Raw genomic sequence first — 27,225 nt, 5'->3', positions numbered from 1 at the left:
TCATGCCTCAATTGGACTGGCTACCATGCTGTTAGGTGTATCCGGGAGTTGGGAGGACATAGATGCTACCTCACTTCCGGTGGAATTGGAACCTGGGCCTCCTTCTGAAAAATTAACCTGCCAAACATGTTTAAAGAGAGAGAGAAAGAAAGAAAGTTTACAACGAAGAAAAGGAAAGGGGTTTGATCCAGATTTAGTTGTACTGGAGATTAATGGGACTTCAGTTATTACTAGCTTCCAAAGATGTCATGGATCTATGACAAGTGCAAGAAAGCTTAGATCAAATCCAACGTCTTTGTTTCTCTGACTTTCAAAACATCATTGGTTATGTTTCTTCGAGGCAAATTCTTACTTAGAGACATCCACATTACATAAATATTACCACAAAATATCATTTAAAATGCTAACCTTCTCATCCTATGCAAATCTCTTTTGCTTTGTGTTCTGCTTCTTTTTACATGAGCTGCTACGTTTTTCTCCCCAGCCAAAATAACAGTGTAAGAATAGGAAAAAGAAGGGATCTCTGAACTAAAGTCATTTTATTTATTTATGTATTTATTTACATAAATTAACTTTTACTTATTTATTTACTTATTGCTTTCCATTCCACAAAGTTAGCCTGAGTTAATCATGAACTATGCCAGTGGGTTTGTGAACGTATTCCAAATGGAAAATTGGGTCACTGAGAACATAAAGTAAAATCAGCAATTACAAGTAGAATAAAGAAAAATGGAAATGTAATATTAAGCAATTCCCATATAGTAAAAGCCACTGAATTTGATATGTAATAGTTTCCAAACAACTGTGGATTCTACTGAATATTGAGCAGTCAGAGATAGTAATCAGCAGGTCAGTTTTAGTATTGCTCTCAGCAGCAGAAGCAGCAGCAAGTGATGAAAAGAATATTTTATTTTATTTTATTTTAATCCCATTTATATCCCGCCCTTCTCCAAAGACTCAGGGCGGCTTACAAGCTTAGCAGTAGCCTTCATTCTATGTATATGCCTGCTTATTAGGGCTTTCACACACACACCCCAAGCGGCATTATTACAAAGTCAGCTTAATTGCCCCCAACAATCTGGGTCCTCATTTTACCTACCTCGGAAGGATGGAAGGCTGAGTCAACCTTGAGCCTGGTGGGATGCGAACCTGCACTAATTGCAGGCAGCTGGTGTTACTTAAGGAGGCATTAGCCCACTGCTCCACCAAGGCTCCAAAACAGAATGACTCCAAAACAGAATGCTCCAAAGTGGTCAGTACTGACACCCAAGGGTTGATGGGACTAGCCAAGAGACAGTGGTTTATGTTATTCACAGTACTATTAAAGTACAATGTATTGAATTTATTAAACGCATTATATAATTTTCATATAATAAATGTTGGAACCCGATGAAGAATTTGAAACTTTGGGAAAGGGTTCACGAACTGAAGAGCTTTGGGACCTCTACTCTAAAGACAGGCTACAGCCCTGTGAATTTTTACGTTGAGTCAGCCTTGTTAAATGTAGTGAATTCTGATGAAACAGTGCTGGTTTGTATTGCACTAACAATATACTGATACCAGTAGGGGTGGGGTGGGGGTGGGGAACTATTCACTTGAAGATATGGTTCCAGATGAAGCAAGTGGAGAAAATTTGGAATGTTTCTATATTAGAGCAATTCAGGGGATGTGGACAAAGAGGCCTTCCACAGGCAGCTAATCTGGAAGCATCCGAAAATGACAGAAAATGCTTGGAGACTATTACTGACAGAACCAGGAAGAGGTTTTCTGCCTAGGGTGCACAAAGAATCTGAATATGACAGGAAAAGGTATGGGCTCACCCTCAGGCACCAAGTATTTTGGATCAATTCTGCAGATTTATGCTATGTCCATTGGTCTCAGGCTGGGTCCCGCTCTTTTACAAATCTGCAAGTAGCATGCTTTAAAATAAGTCTCCTGCCAAGATCCCACAAAGCAGATGAATGTGGAATAACACTAATGATGGAATTCATCATATATCCGGGTCTGTGAAAAAAATTCTCCATAAAGCCACTTGCAAAGCAGTGCTCCTCTAATAAATATCCATATATGCTAATGGGCAATTGAAATTATACATATTAAATAATTTTAATCCACACTTATGTTTTAATTCCACCAGACCCAGGAGAGATTTGGATATCTAAACCAAAGGTCATACCAACCTTTAAGTCACCTTACCATCTCACATTTCCCATGAGTTTGGCAGAGAATAGGAATATGACAACCACCATGACAGGGTTACGACAAAGGTGTTGTGTTTGCATGAGGAAGACATACCCCCATGGAACACACTTTGTCCTTCTGGAGCTGCTGCTCATTCTTGGCCCCAGGTCTGTTCTTTTAGGATCAAAAAGGAGACACGTCTTCTCATGTGTGCCACTTTGAGCTCCCAGATGTATGATGGGATCCCAATATAATAAATTAAAATTCTAGCCAAGGGTGAAATTATTCTACCCTTAGTGGGAGTTTTGCCACTAAGGACTGAATTATGAACATAATAATAAAAAAATAACCAACTGCCAAACCATTACTCACAAATTTTAAAGCTGCCTATTTAAAATTTCTCTCTTTCTCATTTTCTATCTATACATACATATAAGGCAGTTTTGCATATGTCTATTTTTATTACTGTACCTCCAAGATAAAATAGCTGGGCTGGCAATCTATATACCATAAGTCTTTCTCCAATTGTACACACTCTACAAATACCATTGATTGATAAATTAACAAGTTGCACTAAATCCTAAGGCTTCAATTCAAGTGGGAAGTAAACACTATTAAATGAATATTATTGAATAATTTACTTTAAATGAGTTTGGGAATCAGTTCTGAAATTAATGCAATTCCCCTAGAGGCCAGTCAGTTATTTCCTCTCATCTCACCCAAAAATCACAGCACATGAAATGAATAAAAAACATTTTATAGATGTTCTATATTTGCAATCAAGTACAAAACAATGGGTAGTGTTCAGTATATGGCAATAGCAATTTATATATATATAAAGAATTTGTCAAGGCTTTTTGTCAAGGCTTTTTATATATATATCAGTCTACATGTTATGTTTAGATATCTGCAGGTCAACAAATATGGAATAAGGCAGTATTTTAAAAGACAAAATTCATGCTAAGATTACTGAGAGCAACATTCAGAGTAATGCCATGCTATAATTTCCTGAAAATTTTCTTCTGCTGAAAAAGAGCTTTACCTTTTGCAGTCTTATTTTCTATCTCATTTCAAGCTACTCTAAAATTTAAATTGGTGGTGTTTTGAGCAACTTTATGCTTGCAAGCAAACTGCTCCTATTTTGTCTTTGTTATAGAACTCTTTCTTACTCTGGTTTCTTCCTGTTACCCTCTTCCCTTCTACTTCCCATCTGGAAAAAGCCCAATTTAATCTTCTTCAATATTTAACTGATGTTTAACCAACCAGGGGAGCTGCATTACATTGGAGAGATTATTGCACAATGAAAGGCAAGAGGTTTACACAAGTAAAGTATAGTATGCACAAGGGAAATATAGTATGCACAAGACATCTCAAATACTAGCTGTGAGGAAAAAAATTCTCATCCAGAAGTGTACTAACCCTTTTCCTAGAACAGGGGTCTTCAAACTTGGCCCTTATATGACTTGTGGACTTCAACTCCCAGAATTCCTCAGCCAGGCATGCTGGCTGAGGAATTCTGGGAATTGAAGTCCGCAAGTCATAAAAGGGCCAAGTTTGAAGACCCCTGTCCTAGAACTATTAGGGTTATGTTACGGTGTGTGTGTATGTGTGTATAGATTTTTCCCATTACTTTTCCCCTGGAAAAGAATCATCAGAAAATTATCTCTTTTTAAAGTAGCAAGATTTAAAAACTGCACTACTAGAATTAACCTGTATGAAAAGACGCTCATTTCTGTATATAGAGCCATCCTTTATGAAGGGACACTGATCCCATTTATGGAGTCCTGTACAATTTTGGAAAGTTAGCCAATGATTCTCAGGATCCGTCTGGATCACTAAAACCAGAATCAACCATCTGCGATGTGTATTTTTTTTTAACTTAATGAAAGTTATTCCTTCCAATATCAAGGTAAATATATTACCAAGTAAAATGTGCTGGGATTTTAAATTAAAATTTAACAAGCATTGAAACCCTGTATAGGTGTTTCTCAACTTAGGGCCAAAACTGAACCCAAAATTTCTGTTGCTCAGGGAAACATTTGTTAAGTGAGTTCATTTTATGACTTCTCTTACCACAGTTGTTAAGTGAATCACTGCAGTTGGTAAGTTAGTAACGTGGTTGTTAAATGAAACTGGTTTCCCCATTGACTTGCCTATCAGAAGTTCACAAAAGGTGGTCACATGACTCCAAGACATGTGGTGTATTACAATCTTACAGAGCACATGTTCTGTTGAACATTATGGCATTTAATTCTTCATAGACCACTGACCTAGATCCACCATAGACTCCCTGGAACATAAAGATAAGGAGTAGTGTTTTTTTTATAACAACGCTGTGTTAAAAATTATTGTCTTCTTCAATTTGATGAAAAAGAATTGTTGCTCCCTTATTCTCCCAAAGGGACACAAAAATATTAGTACAATTCTGATTGGTGGAGTGCTAAATTTAACATTTTGTTTAGTTATGAGATGACAGAAGAATCTAATGTCATGTGTGAATGCCTTGTCTTTCATTTGACAAACTTTTCTCTGATTGTCTGCAGCCTCCCTGGCTTCCCAAACATCAATTAAATCTGAAATAAAAACATTATGAAGAAACTCATCCCACAAAGATTTTCCTGATCTGAAAACCTGGATCACCAAGGAAGTTGTAGCAAGATGTGGACATTTATAATAGAGCTCCACTATCTACAGTACATAACATTACAGTATCCCTTAAAGCATCACAGATAGAAATTCTAAATGTCCTAGGTATGAAATAGAAAATCAGGAGTCTTTTTGGAAGGGGAAAACTGTACTGTATCAAATCAAAAGTCCTCATAGACTATGTAGCCAAAGATGCCAAGGCCTTGTTTTCTCATTGTAACTGGAGCTACTGTGAGTGAATTCCATCATGAACCATTCAGATTAGAAACCATCACTTAGGTGGCAAACTCCAAAAGATTCATTTCCTGAAAAACATATCACAGAAACTTCTGTGGCATCACAAGGGATTCTGGAATCACACTTATATTGATGCATCAAAAAGCTGCTTTTGCCTAGTACAATATCAATATGAATGTCAAGATGTCTCTTCCTTGGGCTCAATATCGGCAATACCAAAAGGTTAGAACAGTGTTTCTCAACCTGAACAACTTTAACATGTGTAGATTGCAACTCCCAGAATTCTCTAGCCAGCATGTTGGATGGTGAATTCTGGGAGTTGAAGTCCACACATCTTAAACTTGCCAAGTTTGGAAACCACCCTAGTTAAACCCACTTTCAACAAATTACATAAAAACACAACGTTCCTGAGCCGGATTCTCATTATGAATCATTCCCTATGGATTTTTCTCCCACTCAAGACTTTTTCCCTATTTTTGTCATAGTGATATATTTTTTCACATTGTACTTTACCATGAAATCCTCCACTGTGTTTTGAATCCCATTTCCTCCCATAAAATACTATCATTTTCTTGTATCTTTAAAAGAAGCATTGAAATGCCAATAAAATTCCATCTAAGTACAGTCTTGGAAATAAAATAGAAAAACTAAAACTTTCCTCCTAGTAAAGGGGGTTGGAAGTCTATTCCAGATGGTAGGTAACTAATATGGGCTTTTTTGGAATGTATTTTATACTTTTTCATTTGTAGGGGTCCCCTTTATGCTGCCTTTACATTTTCCTTTTTTAAAAAAGTACATTCAGATTTCTCTCAGCGCATTTCTTTGGAAGTTGGTTTGTCAAAGTTAAATAGGTCTTTTCACATCAAGATTTGGCAGGGTTGCAGTATAAATTACGTTGCAATAATTCTTAATAAAATTATTTTTATTATTATTGAAACAAACCATTTGCTATATCATTAAAAGAAGCTTGCAGGTCCATTTCTAGAACAAAAAAGTTGATGTTTTCTTTGAATTTGGTAACACTTCACCAATCCATACTCAGATGTCCTACCATTCCTATTATGAATTTCAGTCATTTAAAAAACCTTTATCTAAAACATATCTTCTTATGTTTAAGATCTGGTTTTAACACACCTAGGTGAAGAAACTGAATTATGGCTAAATTTCTGTCCTTAAATCACTTAGACATAAGTATTGCAGACAATATGGTCCCATATGAGCTATCAAGAGATTAAGCATAGGAAAGGGAGCCAAGAATAGAACACTGATACATTCCTGTTTGCTTTTTAGTCAAAACTGGTCCATTAATATTATGTTAATATTAACATAATATATACAATTGAAAAAACCTGTGCATTTGAGCAAAATTTTATGCAGGCTAATATGACAATACATAGAAAGTAATCCACATGACTATTTGGGATAAATAAAAGGGATTAAGTTGTATAAAAAAATATAGCAATGAACACCTGTGGGGATTTTTTTAAAAAAAATAATAACATTGCTACCCTCAAAAAAAAAGTGACACACACACATTATATATATATATATATATATATATATATATATATATATATATATATATATATATATATATATATATATATATACACACACACACGCATACATACATATATATACACACACACGCATACATACATACATATACACACACACACACATATATATATATATATATATATATATATATATATATATATATATATATATATATATATAAATCTCACAATTTATATTTATATTTAAGATTTAAGCTATACACTACACACACAGCCTAGACTGTATCAACCTAAATTCCATTATTAACATTGTATTTCATCAGTGTACTCACTTGGTGGGTTCAAAAATAACTTGGCAACAATTCCGCAATGTCCATACAAATGCCCACAATCTTAAGCAGTTTTAAGATCTCAGGCAAAAACATTGACAGGTCGGAGCATCTACCAGGCGTACTTTGTTGGAGTTGGTTATAGGAAATGCAGGTTCAATTCTTGGTCATAAAGACCTGTGGGGGATGGGAGAGGTATTCCTGTATCACCTGTGCTGAACATACTTGGCCCGTCCATCCTCCCAGCCCACCCTCGGCCCCTCTCGATGTACAGTATAGAATGGAATTTCCAGGATTTTCAATTTATAATGGAGCTGACTTCTGGAAATATATCTTATAGTCATACAGGAGCACCAGACTGGAAAGATTGGTAAAAATGGGGTTTGAGTGGGAGAGTGGATTTTGCTGTTTTTAATGGGAAGTTGTACGTGAAAGCATTATGTTAATAAATAACAATTTATTAAATTATAAGATGAGAAAAGGCTATAAGGCAGTACAAAGCTAGGTTTCTTAAATACCAAAGACATGAATAAAGTAAAAATATTCTAATCACATCCAAGATGGTCTCTTGGTCTTATGAAGTAGTTTAATGTTAGAAAAAATATGGCGATTTTTCAGAATAACAACAGCTATTGCCAAATGCCCTTTAGCGGCTCAGCCCTATTGATCAATTAGATAATTGATCAAATCTTCATCTAGGGAGATTAGGCTTTCCTTCAAGCCACCCAAAGAGCCTATCACTTATAAACATAAATACATTCTAATCTGGAAAGGAAACAAGGAGCATATTTTGTTAGAATTGTAACAGGCTTTATCTTAAGAGAGACCAGCTTCTTGCAGTGTTGGAGGAGCAGTGCATGCATGGAAGAAAATGAAGGGGAAAAGCTTATTCTGTGATGCTGTCTGCTATCTATCATTTCTGAAAATTCACTTGCAAGGATATTTTTCAAAATTTATGGAAACTGCCTTCTCTCTCAATTAATTTTTTTAAAAAGAGGCAATGGCCATGACCCAAGTATCAGTAACCAACAGTAACCAAACACAAAGTCTATTCTTTCAATAGCACAACCATATCCTAGGCTTCTTTGCTTTGGCATGTTTGGCGTGATATAGTGTCAAGTGGCAAATAAGACACTCCTAACTGGATGCATCCTACTCTATGTATGTCTCCATGCCCTTCACACTGAGCAACCTTCCCCACCTGGGTACCCTTCCACGTGAATTGGACTCCATCTCCCAGGATGCCTAGCAGCAGCAGGAATGAATCCAGTCAGGTTAGTAAAGGTAGAATATGGAGATGAAGATAGTAAAGTGCCCGTTTTTTGCTATAGAAGAGGGGAATCACAGGGGAATTGGTATCCAGGCCTTGAAGATGTGGCAGCGAGGAGGGTGGGAGAGGGTTAAACAAGGATACCAAAATGTTTCAAAGGAATGAGCACCAGGACTCGTTTTTGTATACACAGTGGGCCATTCATGACTGCAGGGAATTGACACTTACGAGTTGCTGAAAAGCTGGTTGATCTATGTCACTCTGCAAGGCGAAATCGCTGAGGACTTTCCAGGGCGGCTGGTAACTCTGCACCTCCACTGGGTTTGCTTGCAAGCCGCCGTCGTGTCTCTCTGGACTGGCTGCCACCATGGGAGTGCCTGTCATCCCCTGGATGTTCTGCAAACAAGGCAGCACAGGCAATGAGCAACCATACTAAAGAGACCATAGATGCCTGGCACATCAAAAAAGCTATCAGCTGTGCTTGGCTTTAATGCACATCCTCCACCAATCTTCTAAGTTCCTCTGACTTCCATAGCACCTGGAACAAGAGGGCTTCATAGTTTATCCGCTTAATGATAGTAGTACACTATTTAGAGACAGACCCATTTCTAACCTGAAACAACCCCAAAGAGGCTTGCACATCAGCAAAATTCCCATTTCACGTAAATTTTCAGTTGCATTTAGTAACAGAAGGGTGTCTCTCTAGTTCTGCAATCTATGTTGCCATTCTATATATCCCCAGTGTTCTCCAAACATGTGGCATCCCCATCTGTCAGCCAATCCAGACAAAGCTATTGTTCTCAGAGATCTATAGGACAATGAGTCTATTGGGGGAAAAAAATGTCATCACTGAGTTTAAGATGGTTTTTCCAGTTCCAGAAAGGTAGGGAGAAATCCTTGTCTATATTTTCAGAGAATCCAAACCCAGTTCCCAACTTAAAATATACATTATTGGAGCAGGATCCTTTCATTAAAACATAATAATAATACACTTAGACATTATAATGAGAGAGCTATGATAGTCAAATGACAGCAAAAAAAATAATAATCAGGAGTCTGGTAGCAGCTTTTCCAAGTAAGTGATTTTATTAAAGGCATAATCACAAAAGCATATACAATTTAATAAAACTCACTGGAAAAGGAACTAAAAGATTCCTCCTGATTTTGAACCCAGAAATGAGAGCTGTTGAAATCACATTCTAGGATTCACTTTTACCTGAGAGTAAGTCCCAGTATCCTTAGTGAGGCTTACTTTTGAGGAAATTATTAGTAAAGAAGGCTACAACCACCATGCCTTCAATGGGCAGTAAGATTCAGCGGGAACAGAACGTGTCTCCAGATTCTGAAGATCCTTGTTTGTTGCTTTTCTTTCAGCTTCCATTTTTTTTCTTTGAGGTTGGTGGAGGGAAGGCAAAGGGAGGGAGGGAGGAAACCAAAGCTGAGCTATCCTGAATCCTCCATCTGTACTACTCAAACACACACTACTTCTTACCCATACATACTCCTATTTTCTTTGACACCCTCTTTCCATCCCACTCCAGTTTCTGCTGTCTCTATTTAGTAATTTAATCAGAAGGAAGCATCGGCTAGCTATACCACAGTATTGACTTGTTCACTTATTTGAGACTTCCTTTTGAGTAAATGTGTCTTAATACTCTTCTTCACCAGGAAACTTGGTTTCATTATTGGGAGTTACATTAGAGCTACCAGTTCTGGCCTCCAAACATTCATATGGAAACAGAGGCAGAGGTTCTCTAACTCTTCGCTCCCATCTTATGATCATCTGGATGTGTGCTGTCAAGGCATATTAGCGCTTGGTTACATTCATATATAAAGTAAACAAAAAACAAAAAAACCCAAAGCTGTAAAGATTAAAATTTTGGAATCATGCAGGAACTCTTATTCAGCTACCGCCACTCCCCAACATATGCGTAAAATCTCAACTTGTGACGTGAATGATTAAACTGGATCTATAAATAAGGTGGGAGTAAAAGGCAAATAAGACACACGCAAAGCTTTCTTATCAGCTTGGGGATTGGAGAGGGAGAGAAAGTGCAAAAGAGTAGGTGTTCTGTACCAGCCTGCTACCGGCCCTGCAGATAAGGCAGGGACAACCCCTTTTACAAGAAGGCAAGAGGCTGGAACTAAGCCTGCCAAATTTATTAACATAAAAACATAAACAGAGCAAAGAGAGCAAACATGAACCATGAAACAGGAACTATTTAAATGGTTGCCTTCAGCAAACCAGCCCTCCCACACATTCCCCTTTTATACAGTTCAGGGCGTGGCTTCTCTCTGCCTCCTTCCGAGGTGCCCCATTGCCTTCCTCTGTTTACTCCTGATTGACTGCCTCCTGCGTCGGGCATCCTTGAACAGGGCCAGCTGTGGGTCATCTTCATCCACGCTGTCAGGCTCACACAGCTGGGTCTGCGTCGTGACCAGGTAGGAGGGGCCTGGCTGAGGGCTCTCATCAGCAAGCTCTCCAACCCCCTCAGCAACCTCTCCAACACCCCACTCCTCCTCCTCTGAGTCGTCCGACCCAAATGCTGAACCCACAGGCTGACCCTGAATCACAACAGTAGGAAAGGACTTCAAGGTTTACTCTAAAACAGTGGTGTCCAACCTTGGCAACTTTAAGACTTGTGGACTTCAACTCCCAGAATTCCCCAGCCAGCCAGGAGAGTTGAAGTCCACAAGTCTTAAAGTTGCCAAGGTTGGTCACCCTTGTTCTTAAAATAAAGATTATGAAATTTAAGTCTGAACGTGCTTGGAATCACCATGATTCTCTCTCACACACACACATTGATTCTGGATTAAGCCCACAGGATAGCTTTAGCTTAGTCTTCATTCCTAAGCATTTTGAAGATACAAATAAATGACATTCTTCTTAAGGCCACCACAAGAGGGACAGAGACTGATGTTTTTATTTATCTGCTGCCTTTATTATTTTTAAGATAAATAATTCATTTGATCAAACTGACATTTTTGTTCCTTCCCTGGCTGTGTGAAGAAACAGTTGGATACAGATGGACCACAACAGGCCTTGAGTTAGGGGCAGAATTCTTCATTCAAAAGAAGCCGCCAGAGGGTCATCAAAACTGCCAGATTATGTTTGGAAACAGGAGACTCTAAGGAGGCAGTACAATTCCAGTGGAGTCTGCAGCTCCAATAATTAAATTCTAAATCTAGGAACTGCCAATTGCACCACTGCAAAGCAGTCCATACCAATCTGGACTTAAGCAGTGCTTGATTCCTTATGCTGCAACACTACGTCAGCACATTGGGCTGCTCAATTATCTTTGATGTTTGTTTTTTATTTATATAAAAAACTACCTTTACTACCTTTATTAATAATTATTAATTTTATTTCAATTAATTTACCATTATTTATTAATAATTATTAATAATTCAAGGCAGCAAACATAATAACCAACAAATCTTCCTCCAGTGAGGCAAGTTGAGCTGAGAGAGAGTGACTGGCTCAAGGTCCCTAGCTGGCTTTCATGGCTAAAGCAAAATTTGAATTCAACTTGGTTTCTTCCTTTCTAGCCTGGTGCTTTAACCATTAGACCAAACTGGCTCCCTTTATTTCATTTATTTAATTTAAGTCAAGGCTATGCCAGTGAAAAGTCATCCTCTCTGCTTTGTCAGAATTCAAGGCTTCTTTTTATGTGTTGTTTCTGTTTGGGTGGGGAGACCAAAATCCTGTAGGTATTTTAAAGGACTTGCATCCCAAATACCTTCCAAATTCAGAGCAATTTATATTCCTTTAAACTGTAGGATTATGACATTCTGATAAAACTGAAGACCTGGCTCTTCGAGCTCTCTGGCCCAGGCTGAGAATTTTAATTTTAATTTTAATTGGTGTTTTTTTACTTTTTCAGGGACTGTTGTAATTATTTTTAATTGTTTTTAACTTTTGTATTTCCTGTTTTAAATACCCTGTAAACCGCCCTGAGTCCTGCGGGAAAGGGCGGTATATAAATCCAATTAAATAAATAAATAAATAAATAAATAAAACGCCACTCTTGGTGTTCCATTTAACCAGGGCTTTCAGCCTTTAAAACAAATTATACTGCTTCCCACATTTGAGAACTAAGGTGAGCAACAATTAGGGTTTCTTCATGAACATGTAAAAGGGAAGGTGGAAGTGGGTCTGGGGAAAGTAGTCTATTTTTCTCATTTGATTCAAAAATAGTCTTTCACAATATTCACTTAAATACTGCAACTACTGCAGTATTTACTGCAGTAAATACTGCAACTACAGGCTCAGGTCCATGACTTTTCCTTTAATAAATACCACCCCCTCTGAAAAAGGGGTCTTCCCTGTGCCAATGTGATTCAGGATTACAATTTTGGGCTTTATTTTGGCTCCACCTGGTTCCAACAAGGATATATAAATCCCCAATGTGGGTAGGGCATAATTTAGGGTACACCCCCTCAAATCTACTGGGATCTGCTTCAGAGTGAGCATTCAGCAAGATTTAGTTCTACTGAATGAAATGGGCCTAACTACGGATCTAATGTTCCCAAATTAAGGTTTCCTGAATCAATTCTTTCTAAAAGAAAAGCAAAGGGAAAAGTAGGAAAATATACAAGAGTTAGAAAACAATATGTCAACTCCTTTTATATCCTGGGAATGAGTAAAAACTCTTCACAAAGGTACCTCTATCTGAAGAGAATAACACCCACTGATACTGATAATCACTGAAATTATTTTCCCTCCAAATTAATATTATTTCTAGGGATATGTTTAAACCTCTTTGGTTTCAACTATAACATTCACGTGATGGCTAGCACTGGATATTGATAGAATTACACCTCTTCTTTAGTTATCTCAATCTCTTTTCTAACTTGTTTTGTTGCATTCTGCTCTGCCCAGTGCAAATCAGGGCAGCTCTAATAATGAGCCTAAAACAGAGTTAAACCCAGGTCTCCTATCATCAAAACAAACCCCATTTTCAAAATTACTCTTCTTTTTCCTCAGAAAAAGGCCCTCTTCCTATGGATTCAACCAGCCTCCTCGCTACTGGAGCTATTATAAAAAGCACAGGTCTGCCTTCAAGGAAAGAAATTTTCTTTTCTCTCCCTCCCTCCCTCCCTCCCTTCCTCTCCACACTGCCCCCCCATTTAACTGGATTGAGAGCATAATTAATTGGCACTCAGAATGTTTCCAGCAAAACAAAACACCCATTGGAGCAACATAACGCACACACGCTCACAATATCCGCCCCTAAATCTCAAGGGGCTTTCATGCAAAAATAAAAAGGGGTGAGGAGGGAAACTAAGACCTTATTTACAAATCATCCTAAGGCAGTGTTTCTGAATCTTGACATTTCTTAAATTGTGTGGACTTGACTGGCTGGAGAATTCTGAGAGTTGAAGTCCACACATCTTAAGAGTTGTCAAGGTTGAGAAACACTGCCCTAGGCCATGGTTTAGTCATGGTTGAAGCCACACATACAACAGGTTACACCTAAAGCCATACCAAACTATAGACTAAGTCAAAACTGAACAAGCCATCTTATAACTGAACAGAAGATAGGTGAGCTTAGTGTATGGCTGTGTTCACCTACATATCTATTTCAGTTACATCAACCTTACAGTAATCAATTGCTTATCACAACTCAATGAACTGTAGCTATCCACATTACAGTTAACCACACAGGCAGGTTTCTCCACCAGGCTAAGCTAAAATTTGGAGGTGGTCATTTGTGGTTCAGTGTGTTGCAGGAATACATCCTCTCGACCGGAATGCACAACCCTTTTAATTCAAGAGAGCTGGGTACAAACTCGAGGCGGTGAACTACAGAAGGGATGGGTTCTCACGACACCCTGAACCCAGCCCTCAGCTCCGCCTGAAAACGCACGCCTCGCTTGAAGACGGCTGCCCCCTAGAGGCCGGGAGGAGAAGGAGCCGTGACCGCTTACCGTCTTGTCGTTGGGCTGCTGCTGCTGCAGCTGCTTCATCATGATGCTCCGTTTTTTGTCCTTGCAACGCTTATTTTGAAACCAGACCCGGATCACTCTGGGGCTGAGCCCCGTCATTTCCACCAGCTGCTCCTTCATGAGGGCGTCGGGCCGGGGATTGGCGGCATAGCAGGTCCTCAAAGTGTGGAGCTGCTTTTCGTTGAGGACGGTCCGGACGCGGGTAGTCTTTTCCGGCTGCTTATGGACGTGAGGCCGGAGAGCCGGCTGCCTGGCGGAGATAGGTTCTGCTGTAAGGGAGGGAGGGAAGGAGAGGCGCCTGGTCAGTGGCTAGGAAAGACCAGAAGACAAATGCACAAAGAGCAACCCTGCAGTTTGGGGGACATCTTCTGCCCAGTCCAGCGGAACGACTGGATCCTGCCTTGAGGGGATAGTCTAAGCGCCTGCCTTCAGTAATGGAAGGAGCGAAGGAGGAAATTTCCCCCCAAGGCTTCGCTCCTCCTTGAAACACTCGTTCACCTTCAGCTCCTAAACCAGACTTTCCCAACACTGGTAACTTTAAGACGTGCAGACTTAAAGGCTGGCTGGCTGGGGAATTCTGGGAGTTGAAGTCCGCAGGTCTTAAAGTTGCCAGGGTTGGGAAACCCTATCCCATTGGTAGGCAACCTCGGCTCTTTTATGACTCATGGACTTCAACTCCCAGAATTCCTGAGCCAGCATAGCTGGGAGTTGAAGTCCATGAGTCATAAAAGAGCCAAGGTTGCCCACCCCTGCCCTATCCTAAACTATACTAACTAAACTAAACTACAGCTTAGTTTGAAGCTTTACCTGCTTAACCAACAACCCCCCCCCCTCACACACACACACACATTCTCAGAATGAATCCAGCTGGCCATTCCGAAGCAACTCCCTTTGCCCTGCTGCTCACAAAATAGCCAGGCTGCCTCTCAAGCCTAAGGAGCCAACCCTGCTTAGCCTGGAAGCCTCTAGTACCTAGAGTGTTGACAAGCAGAGATATGGTAAAAAAAGTCAAGATGACAGACACACAACTACCATTTTGATTTATTTATTTTTTTACCCAGTTTCTGTGGATACCCCTATTTACAAGCACAGTTTTCAATTTCTTGGGAAGGAATGTTTCCCAATTACATGCATTTTTCTTAGTGAGCTCATAGTCCATTTAGTAGACATCTCGTCAAAGTAAAATTCTGGCATATTAGCTCAGCCCCAGCCGCCACCACCACCATCACCCCACACCAAATCATCTGTGGAGGGGGCAGGGAGAAACATGTGGATTTCTGCCAAGTGTTTAGAGAGTTGTGGGAATCTGAAAGACAATTGCTGGAAGCTTCCTTTATTTATTATCTGTGACTGATGGGTTTCGAAAAACCCCAAGGAAGGGAAAAACTGCTACCACATCTATCTTACTCCTAACGCTCAAAACATTTGTCCTTCCCGGGTACAATGTAGGCCAAGGCTGAGTTCACACAACCTCCCTCTGTTTAATTGTGGATTGCTAGATTATGCTTCAATGCATTGTGTGAAGCCAGATAGACTGATTCTGTTATGGTTCAGTATGTTTTGCAGCCTTCAGTAATTGGGTTAAATCAGTAAACAAGGAATTAGTCTGTGGAATGCAACCAGAGGAATATCAAGACAATGATCCAGCTGCTTTGTTATAAGATTCCATGTTAAGATGGCTCTTCCACACCCAGTTATGCACCTTGATTATACACAGAAATATCTATTGAAAGTGAGATTTTTTTAAAATGCCAATCTTTGTCCCTTGCTAGAAAGAAAGGTTTAAGAAAAAATCTGTTCATTTAGCAGTTCTTTCTGAAAAGCTATTTCACCAACCCAACCAGTCAAACCAAAAAGCCCTGTAGGGTTTAATTAATTTTTTAAAAGATAATATTTTCAACTGACATCCTTCTTAAGATTGCAGTGAGTATATGACCTTCATGAACATCCTGGTTTCTTATTTCTAACTGAATGCAGATAAATACATTTGAAAACAATCTTATTCATTGGAACGTAAGTTGCATTTCTGTGCAACCATTTACTCAGAAATAGCTTCTCTCTGGTCAACTAGTCAGTAAAGCATCCTGCAAGGAAGAAAAGTTCTAGTCTTATATTCTTTTCACTTGGCAGAAAATGGTATAAAATAGAAAGGTATAAAATACCTCTTCCAATCAACTTTTCCTTGAAATATTTTTTGCTTCCAACTTTAAAGAGACTACAAATAGATTAAAAACAACCATACCTACCAGTAAACAACTTGATGTCAAATAAACTATCATAGGTTTAGATCTGGTCTATGTGAGGGTTCTTCTTTCAAATACCCACCTCTTTTCTCAGATTTGTCTATTCATCAAAGCAGTCTGTCTGGTATAGAAACAAAGAAAGTAGTCCAAATGTGGAGCTTACTTGACTCTGTGGTTTTTATGCACATTTGTTTGGGAAGGAAATTGTGCTACAATCAATGGGATTACTTCCAAGTAGGCCTATAAAGGGGTAAGCCTTCTTGCTATTTTCATATTTAAGGAGTCTGCCTGAGAATACATTACATCACACTGTTGTCATGTCCTAGCTTAGTCATGGCCATGTGAAAGGAAAACAACAGGCCTTAAAATTGGAACCACCTTCTTTACCTACTATGGTAATTCCCCTCCCCCAAAAAATCTAGGGCCCTCTGCATTTTATTTTTATTATTATTATTATTATTATTATTATTATTATTATTATTATTATTATTATTATTATTATTATTATTATTATTATTATTTATATTATTATTTTGCCATGCAGCAAAGCCACCCTCCATTTCCAACAGACTGGGGAAAAGGTTGGTTCAGAGGTTTTATTTACTCTGAAGGATGGGGAAAATGCCTCCTATAAATAAATAATCTGAAGTGGAGAAAGGGCTGACAGCAAAGGGGCTGGGAAGTTTTTCTCAAAATTTGAGTGGGGGTGGGAATCAGGCAGAAGAGGAAGAGAAGTAAAGCAAAATAATGCCAATTCTTAAACTGACTCTAAAACCTTCAGCTAAAATTCCTACCCAAATCACAGAAAGCTTTGGAAAGAGGCAACAGGGTCTTCTGGAAAGCAGTTCCAAAGCTTAGCTTGTTGACAGTTGTAATTACTGCTGGAAGAGTTTTCCCTGTATTAGGAGTTTCCCTGTTTGTAGCAGCCTTCCTCATCCCGATGCTTCATTCAAAAGAAACATCCTTGGAAGAGATCAGTGGGTGGTTGACATATTGGCAGCATCCCACTGGGAGCACATTCCCTCTCTATTCACTCAATCTCTCCCTATCCTCCCATTGGGGGATGCTGAAATAGATTTGTTCAAAAAATATATAATTCTTTTTAGGCAGCTATTCTAGGAAGCCCTATTGACCTCACTGAAATTAATGTTTGAATAGACATCTAAGGAAATTGTACAGTACTCCGACAGAGACCAATATAATTTTCTTTAATAAGACCAACAGTGGACTCTGATTTCCCTACTTTTATCTGCAATTAGTATTTGATTAACCTACACCATATACCTGGCAGCACAAGATACACACAGAGAGAGAAAGCACACACAGAGTATTTCTGTTTATCCATTTACAATATGCCTAGTAGCTTAATAATCAGTTGATAAGCTACCAAAGATAACACATTATTTACCTTTGGACTATAGTGGACTTTTGATCCATATCAGCCAACTAAAGTTTTGTATTGACTTCAACGGGAGATGGATTGAATCCTCGTCTCTGACAAGCAAACTATACCAATTCAAACGCTTCTCCTGAATGTCCTCAGGTTCACAGGTTAACTTTATATAAACAATGTTTCATCTCTGGATCCTAAGTACACTCACTGGAGGGATGTGATCCCAGCTGTATTTTCTCATAAGGAAGGTCTACTGCAGGGGTTGGCAACCTCAGCTCTTTTATGACTCATGGACTTGAACTCCCAGAATTCCTGAGTCATCATAGCTGACTCAGGAATTCTGGGAGTTGAAGTCCAAGAGTCATAAAAGAGCTGAGGTTGTCTACCCCTGGTCTACTGAATTCAGGGGAGTTAAGGCTGCCATTTGATTCATGTGGAAATAAATCCCATGGATATTTAGTAAAAACCTAATTTTGAGTGAACAAGTGAAGAATTACACTGTGACTGTCACAGAAAAGGGTTTGCAAACATACTGAATAAGTTGGATTTATGCATTAACTTCAGCAGGTGCAGATACTGACTTCAGTGCCGGTATCTGCACTTGTTATCCAAAAGCACAAGAACCACTGATGGTTCTGGAACTTCTTTCTAAACTTATGTCAACATTTAAAATAAACGTTAAAATAAAATTCTTTCAAAACATTGGAACTTTTCTAAGCAAACCTGAACAGGCCTCAGTTGTGCAAAATAATGTGAATGCAAATATATTATAGTTCAAAATGTATTTGCAAATGTTTGGGTTTGTCAGGCAGAGTGCCTAATCTTAGGGATAAAACAAATTAGATGGCGATTCTGCATTTACTCTTCCTGGGAATAAATCCTACTGAACTTAACTTCATGATGAAGTGATCTACAAAAGCTCATGCAGCAATAAACGTGTTAATTTTGGAAGAGACCACAAGGTTCCTTCTTGTCCTATCCTTTCTCCATAAACACATCTAGAATTGTGTTACTGGTTTCACCAAAATCCTCACACCAAATTCCGTGCCAACTCAGGCCTTGGGAAGGGCTTCTGGGAAGTTCAGATTAAAAAAAATAAGAGTATGGTTATTGGACAATGGTTGTCCAGTCTAATGAATTTAGTATATTAGGCAGGAGTAAGGTGAACTTGGTAAGCTTGTGGCTCAGTATTTCATGGAAAGCAGACTTTTAACTTAAGGACCATTCGTTTGATTGAGGCTTGTTATCTGAATATAGCAATGGTAGCTGTTTAACTGTGGTTTTGGATTTTGCCACCAATTTTCATTGGCTTCCAAGAGGTTTCATACAGAGGGAAGAAACTGATTTGGAAAGAACCTTTTTACTCTCTATAGGAGGATTTAATGTGGAGAAAACTATTTGGTGTAATGGTTAAGCTGCTGGGCTAGGAGCCAGGAGCCTGTAAGTTCCAGTCCCACCTTAGGCACAAAGCCAGGTGGGTGATCTTGGACCAATCACTCTCTCTCAGTCCTAAGAGGAAGGCCAGGGTAACAATCCAAAAATCTTGCTGAGAAAACTGCAGAGACTACACCAGAAGTCAACACTTACTTTTTTTTGCTTAATTTTGAATTCCACCCAATTTTTATATATATAAAAATTCAAGAACTCTGTTGTCCGTCTCACTGACTTGAAAGGAAGAGAATCCAACAGTCATGCAGAGCTTTTTTTTTTTTTAATCCCATTTATATCTCACCCTTCTCCGAAGACTCAGGGCGGCTTACAATCTAAGCACAAATCAACGTGCTTAGCAATATTTCTCTCTACCATTCTTCAAATGCATCTTTCTTAGGCACATATCTAGCCCAAACTAAGCAGACTTTCATGCCCTTTAGTGTATGTCTTTTCATGCCCATTAACATACCTCTACTATAATTATAACTACTTAGAAATAGCTTCATCTTATTTATTTGTTATGAAGTTAAAGCTCAGTGGGCAATGGAGTTGGCTCTTCAGGGCCAGACCTGTAGCTTGTCCCTTCTTGGGGGGTGGGGGTGGGGGGTGGAATTCTCACTTTTGTTTCTTTCCACCTCTAATTCCATACTTCTAATTTCACACTTGATAAATCAAGACGGTGAATAATGGAAGCTCATGACCCAATGAAATGCGTTCGTTTTTAAGGAGTCCCAAGGCTGCTTTGTACTGTGAAGAAAGCCGCTGCTTTACAGCCCCAACCACAGGATTCCGCCCTTCCTTGGGGTCCATCCTTTGGAGCTCCTGCAGAAAACTCCTTTTTCTGTAAGAGGCTAAATGCTGCACAGAACCGGGCAGTTAAGGGTTAGACTGGACCTGGCAAGACAGTAGGTACAAAGGAGCACAACACCAACCCAGCTCCTCCCAGAAAAGCCTAAGAGTACCTGCCATCTGGAGCGGCCTGGCGGGGTGCAAGGGGCTGAGGGGGTCCCCGGCGCCGAGACTGGCTCTTTCCACCACGTCGTGGTCCGCCCGGCAAAAGAGGCCGTCCTCTCGAAGCGCAAACTCGTCCCCTGGAATAAGCTGGCGGCTGCAGGCCACGCAGCGAAAACACTCAATATGGTAGACTTTGGAGCGGGCGCGCATCACGAAGTCGTTCTTGCTGAAACCAATGTTGCATTTGGCGCATTTGATGCCGTATAACCTGAGTCCGGACCCCAACGGGGAGAGAGGTGAGAAAAAGAGGAGGGGAAGGGAACAAGGAGGAGGAGGAGGAGGAGAAAAAATAGAGAGGGGAAAAAAATCATTTCAGACCCCTGTTCGATTCAAGTCTTTTTCCGACCCGATCCGCCAGACCCCGCGTTTTCAGGTGCCAGCCCAAGCAACCTTTTTCTATGGAACCAATCCAGCTGGCTCTCTCACCCGTTTAAATGGAGGGAGGACCCCAGTCCAGATTTGGAGCTGCTGTTTTCGCATCTTGAAGAAAGAATCGAGGCCGCCGATGCACTGCCTGCCCGGCGAGAAGGAAAGGAACTTTGGGGGAGGGGTGCATTTTTTTTATTTTTTATTTTTTTTAAAAAAAAATATTCTGGTTTTAATTTATTTTTGTGAGTGTCTCTTTCGCCAACAGTGGAGAACTGCCGTACAGATTCCCGGGTAGAATTTAGGATTTTTCCGCGAAAGTGCTAAAGCGACCTTCTGAAGTGTAGCTGCGCCTCTGAGAATGGCAAGGAAGGGAATCACCCACGGTTAACTCTGGACCGATTAAAACGAGGGAGATTAAAGTGTAAAGTCCTATTTTAAAAAACAAAAACAAAACCCCACCTCATCCTTTAAAAACACACAAACACGCTGCTTCAGACCTGGGCCACTTCAAAGCAAAGCTCCGCTGAGCTCCTAATTTACCCTCTCTTATAAGGATGCATAGAAACCATATGCCTTTGCATGCTCCAAAATCTCAGGGGCTCTAAAATCCCAAAGGAGAAACATTCCTCTTATAGAATGGGCCAAGGAATGGAGATTTTGGAGGCAGCCATTCGCGGTAGCTGGGGTTTTGTTTTGGAAAGTAAGACTCAAAGGGCTAAACACAGGCTTGAAGATGGCTGTTAGTAAGAAGCGCTACGGTTGAAACTTTTCAAGCGTGTTTGGTTTTGTTGCTCGAGAAAAATCGTGAAATTCGTTTATTAATTTGTAGATGGTGGCCGGTGGGGCACTTAGTCTCTCTGGCTTCCTGGTTCTGGATTAGCAAAAGCGAGTGGCGAGGCCTACCTTTTCGTCAAGGCTGAGGTTTGCTTACACGAATTGAAGGACGCCCAGCTAATTCGGTTCTTTCTAGGAGAGAGTGGGGGCCGCTAGCAAATCCGCGATTTTTTTTTTAAAAAAAATTATTTTTACACTCCCGAATATCTGTAAGGGCAACGAATCGTTTTGATTTAGCTCAGCCTGCTCTACCTCGGAATGTAAGCTATCCTTTCGAAAGAAAGAAAGAAAGAAAAAAACCATACGCCGAATCTTTCAAGCTTCCCTCCAAAATAGATCCGAAACGCTTCAAGAGCAGGGACATGCCAGAAACTTCTGGAGCACCGCTCAAGCGAGCGATGTGGTTAAGGGGAGCATGAAAAGGCGGATGGACAACCTTCTCTGCTCGTTCTATCATCCTCTCGCTTCGCTCCCTTGCTCGCCAGTGAGGATAATTTCTCTTGTAGGGACGCGGTTAGACTCTACGTAGCAGCCGTTCCTTATCTTATCACTGTGAAACCTCTCTTCTTAAAAATAAACCCGAGGGAGAAAAAGAATGGATAATAATAATAATTACAAAGGCCCAAACTACCGGCTGTTTTTTTTTTTCTTAAGTGAAGAAAGAAGGGATAGGACTCTTTTTGGGCCCTGGGCCAGGAAGGAACTACTGGAAAGACCAAAGATGGGAAAAGCCCACCCCCACCCGTTGGAAAACGTTTCTTGGGAGCCGGCAAGACCCTCCAGGTCCACGAATCAGCCTTTTCAAGCAAATATGCTTCAATCTAACCCCTTGAACTTGACTTACACTTGAGTAATAAGCCCTTTCGAAATAACGTTTGGCGTTAGCTGGAAAGATACGGGATTTGCTTTCAAATCGAGATTTACAAGAGAGAGAGAGGCCGAATTAAATGCAGCAGTGTTAAGCAGAGGGACTGGGACAATCCTACCGAAAGGCGCCAGTGGCCTTTACTTCCGAGTCAACCTGCTATAATGTTGGCGAGGGGGACAGACAAATGGATAGCTGGGAGATACCGTAAATTATTTGTTCCCGTTGCCCAGCCCCGTTTTTTTTTTAAAAAAAATTCCCCCGGTTCAGAAAGCCCTAGATTCTGAAAATGCATTAAGCAGACGCCGCCTTCCAGAAGAAGGCCGTCCGAAGCTCTGGGGTTAGCCGTCCTTCAGGAACCAGGGCAGGCAGAGAAGCTGAGGAATCTGGAGCTCGTTCTCTAGCGGCCCTTCTGAGGGGGAATATTGGGGGAATTCTCGTCGCCGACCTCAAGTCTTCGCATTTCAGAATTGCGATCCAAGTCGTAAACCGAGTTTTTTTTGGGGGGGGGAGGGGAAGGGAAGGGAAGGGGGGAGGGAGAGAGAAGGGGAATCCAAAAGGAACCCGAGAGAAGGTTCCGATCCATGGAAAGTTGCTCCCGAAAAAAAATACGCCCACGTCAAGACTGAGCGTCGTTTAAAACACCGCCGCCGCCACCTCCTGCCGTTCCTGCTTAGGGAACCTTAAGCAGCGCCCACTCCGTCTGGATTGTGTCCTCGGCGCAAGCCCGCCTCAAGTCGCAAACCTTTGCCCCCTCCGCGAAGATCAAACCTACTAAGGGTACACAGTAGCTTCGCGTCTCCTCGTTCCCCCTCCCCCCGCCCCTCGATCGCCGAAAAAAAAATATATCGATGAAAATGAGAAATAAAGGCTCATTTCCTTTGTCTCTTAAATATTTGTCGGTTTAGCTGTCAGGTCAGCGGTGGCCAGAACAGCAGGATTTATTTATTTATTTATTTATTTATTTATTTATTTATTTATTTATTTATTTATTTATTTATTAAAAAAAATAATCAGCTCCCAGATTTTCAGAGTAGGAAGGAAGCTGCTTCCATTATCTAAATGTAGCGATTGTTCGCTAACAGCTGAGGGGCAATTTGATCTCCTCTGTCCAATTCATCAAGGCAAATAAGATAAGAAAGGAGAGGCGGTCCTAGAGCTCCCAAAGGGTTAATATTTAAAAAGATTAAGGCCTGTAATCCTACCCACACGCCTTACCTGAGAGTAAAGGGTACTGAAAAGATTGGCTCCTGAGTAGACCTACCTAAGGGGGGGGTGTCCTGCAAACAAAGTCTTTGTGTGGGTTTTGCTCTCCTCCTCTCCCTCCCCCTTCGAAGCAATTTGCTTTTTTCGATCACAGAGCGGGACTTTATTTAAATGCCAGTGCTACCATTAATTATCACTGCTACTATTTTATAGCTGTCCTCCACCTTTCCCTTCGCCGATGAGTTAGGACTACTTTGTATGGGGGGAAACCTTACAAATCGCAACCACATTCTTGGTTTATTTTCTAAAAGAGCAAGGGGCCTGCTAGAATGGGCATCAAGGCGAGTGGTTGTTATTTTCTTTTCCTAATGCACTTTCCTGAAAAATAGAAAATCTCTTTCCCCCCCACCCACCCACCCACCCCCGGTTACCGCGCAGGAGAAACCTCCCACCCCCACTTCCTCCCACCTCATTTCAATTATACACTTAATTAGCTAGAGTTCAGGGGAGGGGCGCTTATTTCAGGAAAGAGGGCTGGATCCCTCTGAATGGCAACAAATTGCAGCTGCCCCTGTAAATATGACACAAGCCTCAAACTAATCCTCAGCAGAACAGTCGAAAAAGAGGAGCCGGGAGACACGCACACACACCCCCTCCCCCAAACCCGGGTTCTTAAGCTATTTGATGCTTTGGGTCTTCTTTCGAATGAAGCTTTCAGACCAGAGAACCGGAGTGTCAGTAGATGTCTTCTGATTGCCCTCGAAAGAGGTTCATACATTTCCTTCCCAGCCAATTTAGTGGCCATGGAACATTTTTTTAAAAAATAATAATAATCGCGCCCGACTTAAGACAGTTCTAGGACACTTTTGTTCGGCTTCTTCTATCTAGGAGGCTTATCTATTTTTTTTTTCTTTTGAGGGTGTGAGGTGGGATTAATACATTTATTTCCCACCTGCCTACCTTTAAAGCCAAGAAGTTAATAATCCTGACTGTGGCAAAGCAGCTGGCCGCGAGTCCTTCCTCAATTACCCAGGAAGTAAATGTACACACAGAGAGACAAGAATTCAGAAAGAGGCGGCCTTCAACTAGCCTCTGACTGATTCCCCTAAACCCTGAAGATATTTACTCAGGAGAATGGAGTCGCTTACTTCCAAACCGGCCTGTATGTGGAGAGCTTATTTTTTTTTAAAAAAAGGAAGGGGAAAATATTTTTATGCAACTTGCCTCCACCTCATACAGATTAAAAAAACACCACCCTGAAATATATGCATATATATATAAAAGGGGGAAAGCCATCACTCTGCGATTCTCTTGTCTGCATCTCTTTATTTTCCTCGGCCCTCGCCGTTTACTATGTTTCTCCCCCCCTTCTAACTACGGGATATGCTTATGTCTTAAACTTCGTGTGTGTGTTGTGTGTGTGTGTTGTGTGTTGTCTCTGTGTGTGTGTGTTTCAGGAGCCTGCGTGTACCTTTCTCAATACAGGCTTCTGAAGGGGTAAAATGGAGCTCGAGAAAGGTTCGCCTGTAAGAACCAGAAGAATCTCGGCTGTTCGGTTGGAAGCGAACCAGCACTGACGTCCTCCACTCTTTCCCCGGATCTACAGTCGCCATAACTCCCTGCACGGTGCGGAGGGGGAGGGGAGACAACGCAAGAAAGAGAGGCTCCGTACCTGATATAGTCTCGCTTGCAGTAGGTCTTCCCATCCCTTACAAAGCACGTACAAGTCTCGTCCAAATACTGGTTACATTCCGCGCACTTCAAACACGCCGCGTGCCATTCCAAATCCGGGGAAACCCGCAGAATATACTGGTCGTGGATTTGATTGCCGCAACCGACGCACAAGGAAATCAGCCGTTTTTCTGAAAGGCAAAGGAGGAGAAGAGACATAATTGACGAAGCGTTCGCATTCCTACTGAGATAAACGCGTTTTATTAGTCCCCGTCAACCCCGCCGCCTGAGCTTGGTTCGCTGCTCTTTGGAAAAAGGCGCTGCTTGTCGCGGCGGTTGATGTCGCGTTGCATTTTCGGGCAAGGGAGGGGGGAGATGGGAGGGGAAAAAATAGAGAATGAGAGGAAGGGGAAGGGAGTGGGTGCAAGAGAGCGCGCGGCGTTTTAGGACAGCAATCGGGATGAGGTTGTGTGTGTGGTGGCTCCATCAAAGGCTTCACTGGCTGAAGGAGAAGGCAGAGCGCAAAGTTAAAGGAAATTTACAGAGAGGGCGGGGGGGGGTCGGACAAGTGTGCTCGTTTTCCACGCTTTTCGAGCAATCAAAAAAAACAACGCTCGGAGGTAATTTTGAGTCGTGGGGGTGGGGGCGAGCAGTGGGTCAGAAAAATTAAGCACGGGCAACATGCTTACATATCTAGGGAGCAGAACGGGCCAACCAACCCAGCCTGAGGGCTTTGATTTGTGGTTTTCACTCGCCCCCCAATTTCTCCCCCTTTTGCCAGAATTTGGATTCAGCCGGCGCGGGAAGCTAACTGTCTGCCCCAGCTGGGGCGGAGCGCAGCCGGGAATCAAATGTGGTTAGTGAGAGAAATCTATTGTTGGAGAGCAAATTGGATCCTTCGGGTTTAGGGTGGCACTCCTGGACATCCGAAAGATTGGTAGCAGCGCCGCAACTTGCTCAAAGTCATTGCCGAGACTCTGACGGGCCTCTGCACGGGACCCTTTCGCTTCCTTCCCCCCTCCTCCCCCCAGGCAGGACACCAGATTCCTCTCGTATCGGAGGGAAAGATGGTTTCCACCGATCTTCAGCAGAACAGATTTTCAGTACGTAAAAATGAGGCATCTCCCCCGCTGCCCCACTCCGGTTTTCACGCTCCCTCGTTTGTACCGCCGACTTTTTAAGCGGCGGCTTTTCCCTTGAAGGAGAAGCGCTGCGGAGCCCTCCAGCATCCGTGCCCCAAGGCGAAACGGATCGCAACACGCACCGGGGGCCACCCTGTCTTCCTACTTCCAACTATTCACTGCTCCTACGTCGCCTTAATAATCGCGAGGACCGGCTAATAACCGATTGAAGAACTCAGAACCGTCGCTTTCTTACTTTTCGGTGGGTCGCCCATATCGCCCATCTCTACCCAAGGGTATAGTGTCCACAGTGAAATGGTGCACGGCTGCACAGGAACTTTCCCAAGATGAAAAAAAAAGTAAAATAAAATAACCCGGCGGCTGCTTTTTGCCCCGTTTGGGGGAGGGGGGAGGGGAGGGGAAAAAAAGAAGATGCTGTCAAAGGACGGCAGGGATGCTGCTGGCTCTGCTGTCGCGCTGGGAATCGGCCTCAAGAAGGCGGGATAGCCGGGCTCCCTTCTTCCTACGGTGAGGATGGCTCCGTTCGAAGAAAACCCCCCCGCGGGCTGCCGGTCCAGGCAAGCGAGAGAGCGTCGGAGGCGCTGCCCAGTGCGTAGAACTCCGCGCGCCTCGACCACGAGCCTCTTCCTTATCTCTTACTCAAACTTCTCTGCTCCAACTCAGCTCGCTCGTCATTGGCCGACGTAGGGCGCGGGGACGTCAAACCTGCCGTCTTCTGATTGGCCGGAGGGAACACAGAAGCAGCTGTTCTGATTATCATATTTCAGGGGCTGGCGATCTGGCGAGGCGGCTGCTGGAGAAATCCGCGACAGACGCAGAGAAATATTGGGGGGGAGAGGGGGGAGGGGAAGGGGGAGGGGGGAGGGAGGACGGAACCAGAGGCAACTTTTCCGCTCCTCATTTGATTTCTCTCCCCCACCACCAC

The 27,225-nt window shown here is 41.7% G+C and overlaps 1 protein-coding gene across 1 annotated transcript; it reads right to left on the bottom strand.

The window, feature by feature from the left end:
- Positions 1-26,563, bottom strand: ISL1 (ISL LIM homeobox 1; the record flags this gene model as incomplete). The annotated part of the gene is made up of 6 exons (XM_081317800.1): positions 1-117; positions 8,412-8,579; positions 14,115-14,401; positions 20,162-20,421; positions 25,160-25,349; positions 26,536-26,563. 6 exons carry the CDS (start codon positions 26,561-26,563, stop codon positions 1-3), a joined length of 1,050 nt encoding a protein of 349 aa, XP_081173926.1.
- Between the last annotated feature and the right edge of the window lie 662 nt (positions 26,564-27,225).

Source organism: Vipera berus (genome assembly GCF_964194415.1).
Source record: "Vipera berus genome assembly, chromosome: 2".
Taxonomy (NCBI): Eukaryota; Metazoa; Chordata; class Lepidosauria; order Squamata; family Viperidae; genus Vipera; species Vipera berus.
The sequence above is the reverse complement of the archived record's forward strand: the minus strand, read 5'-3'. Positions and strand labels throughout refer to the sequence as shown.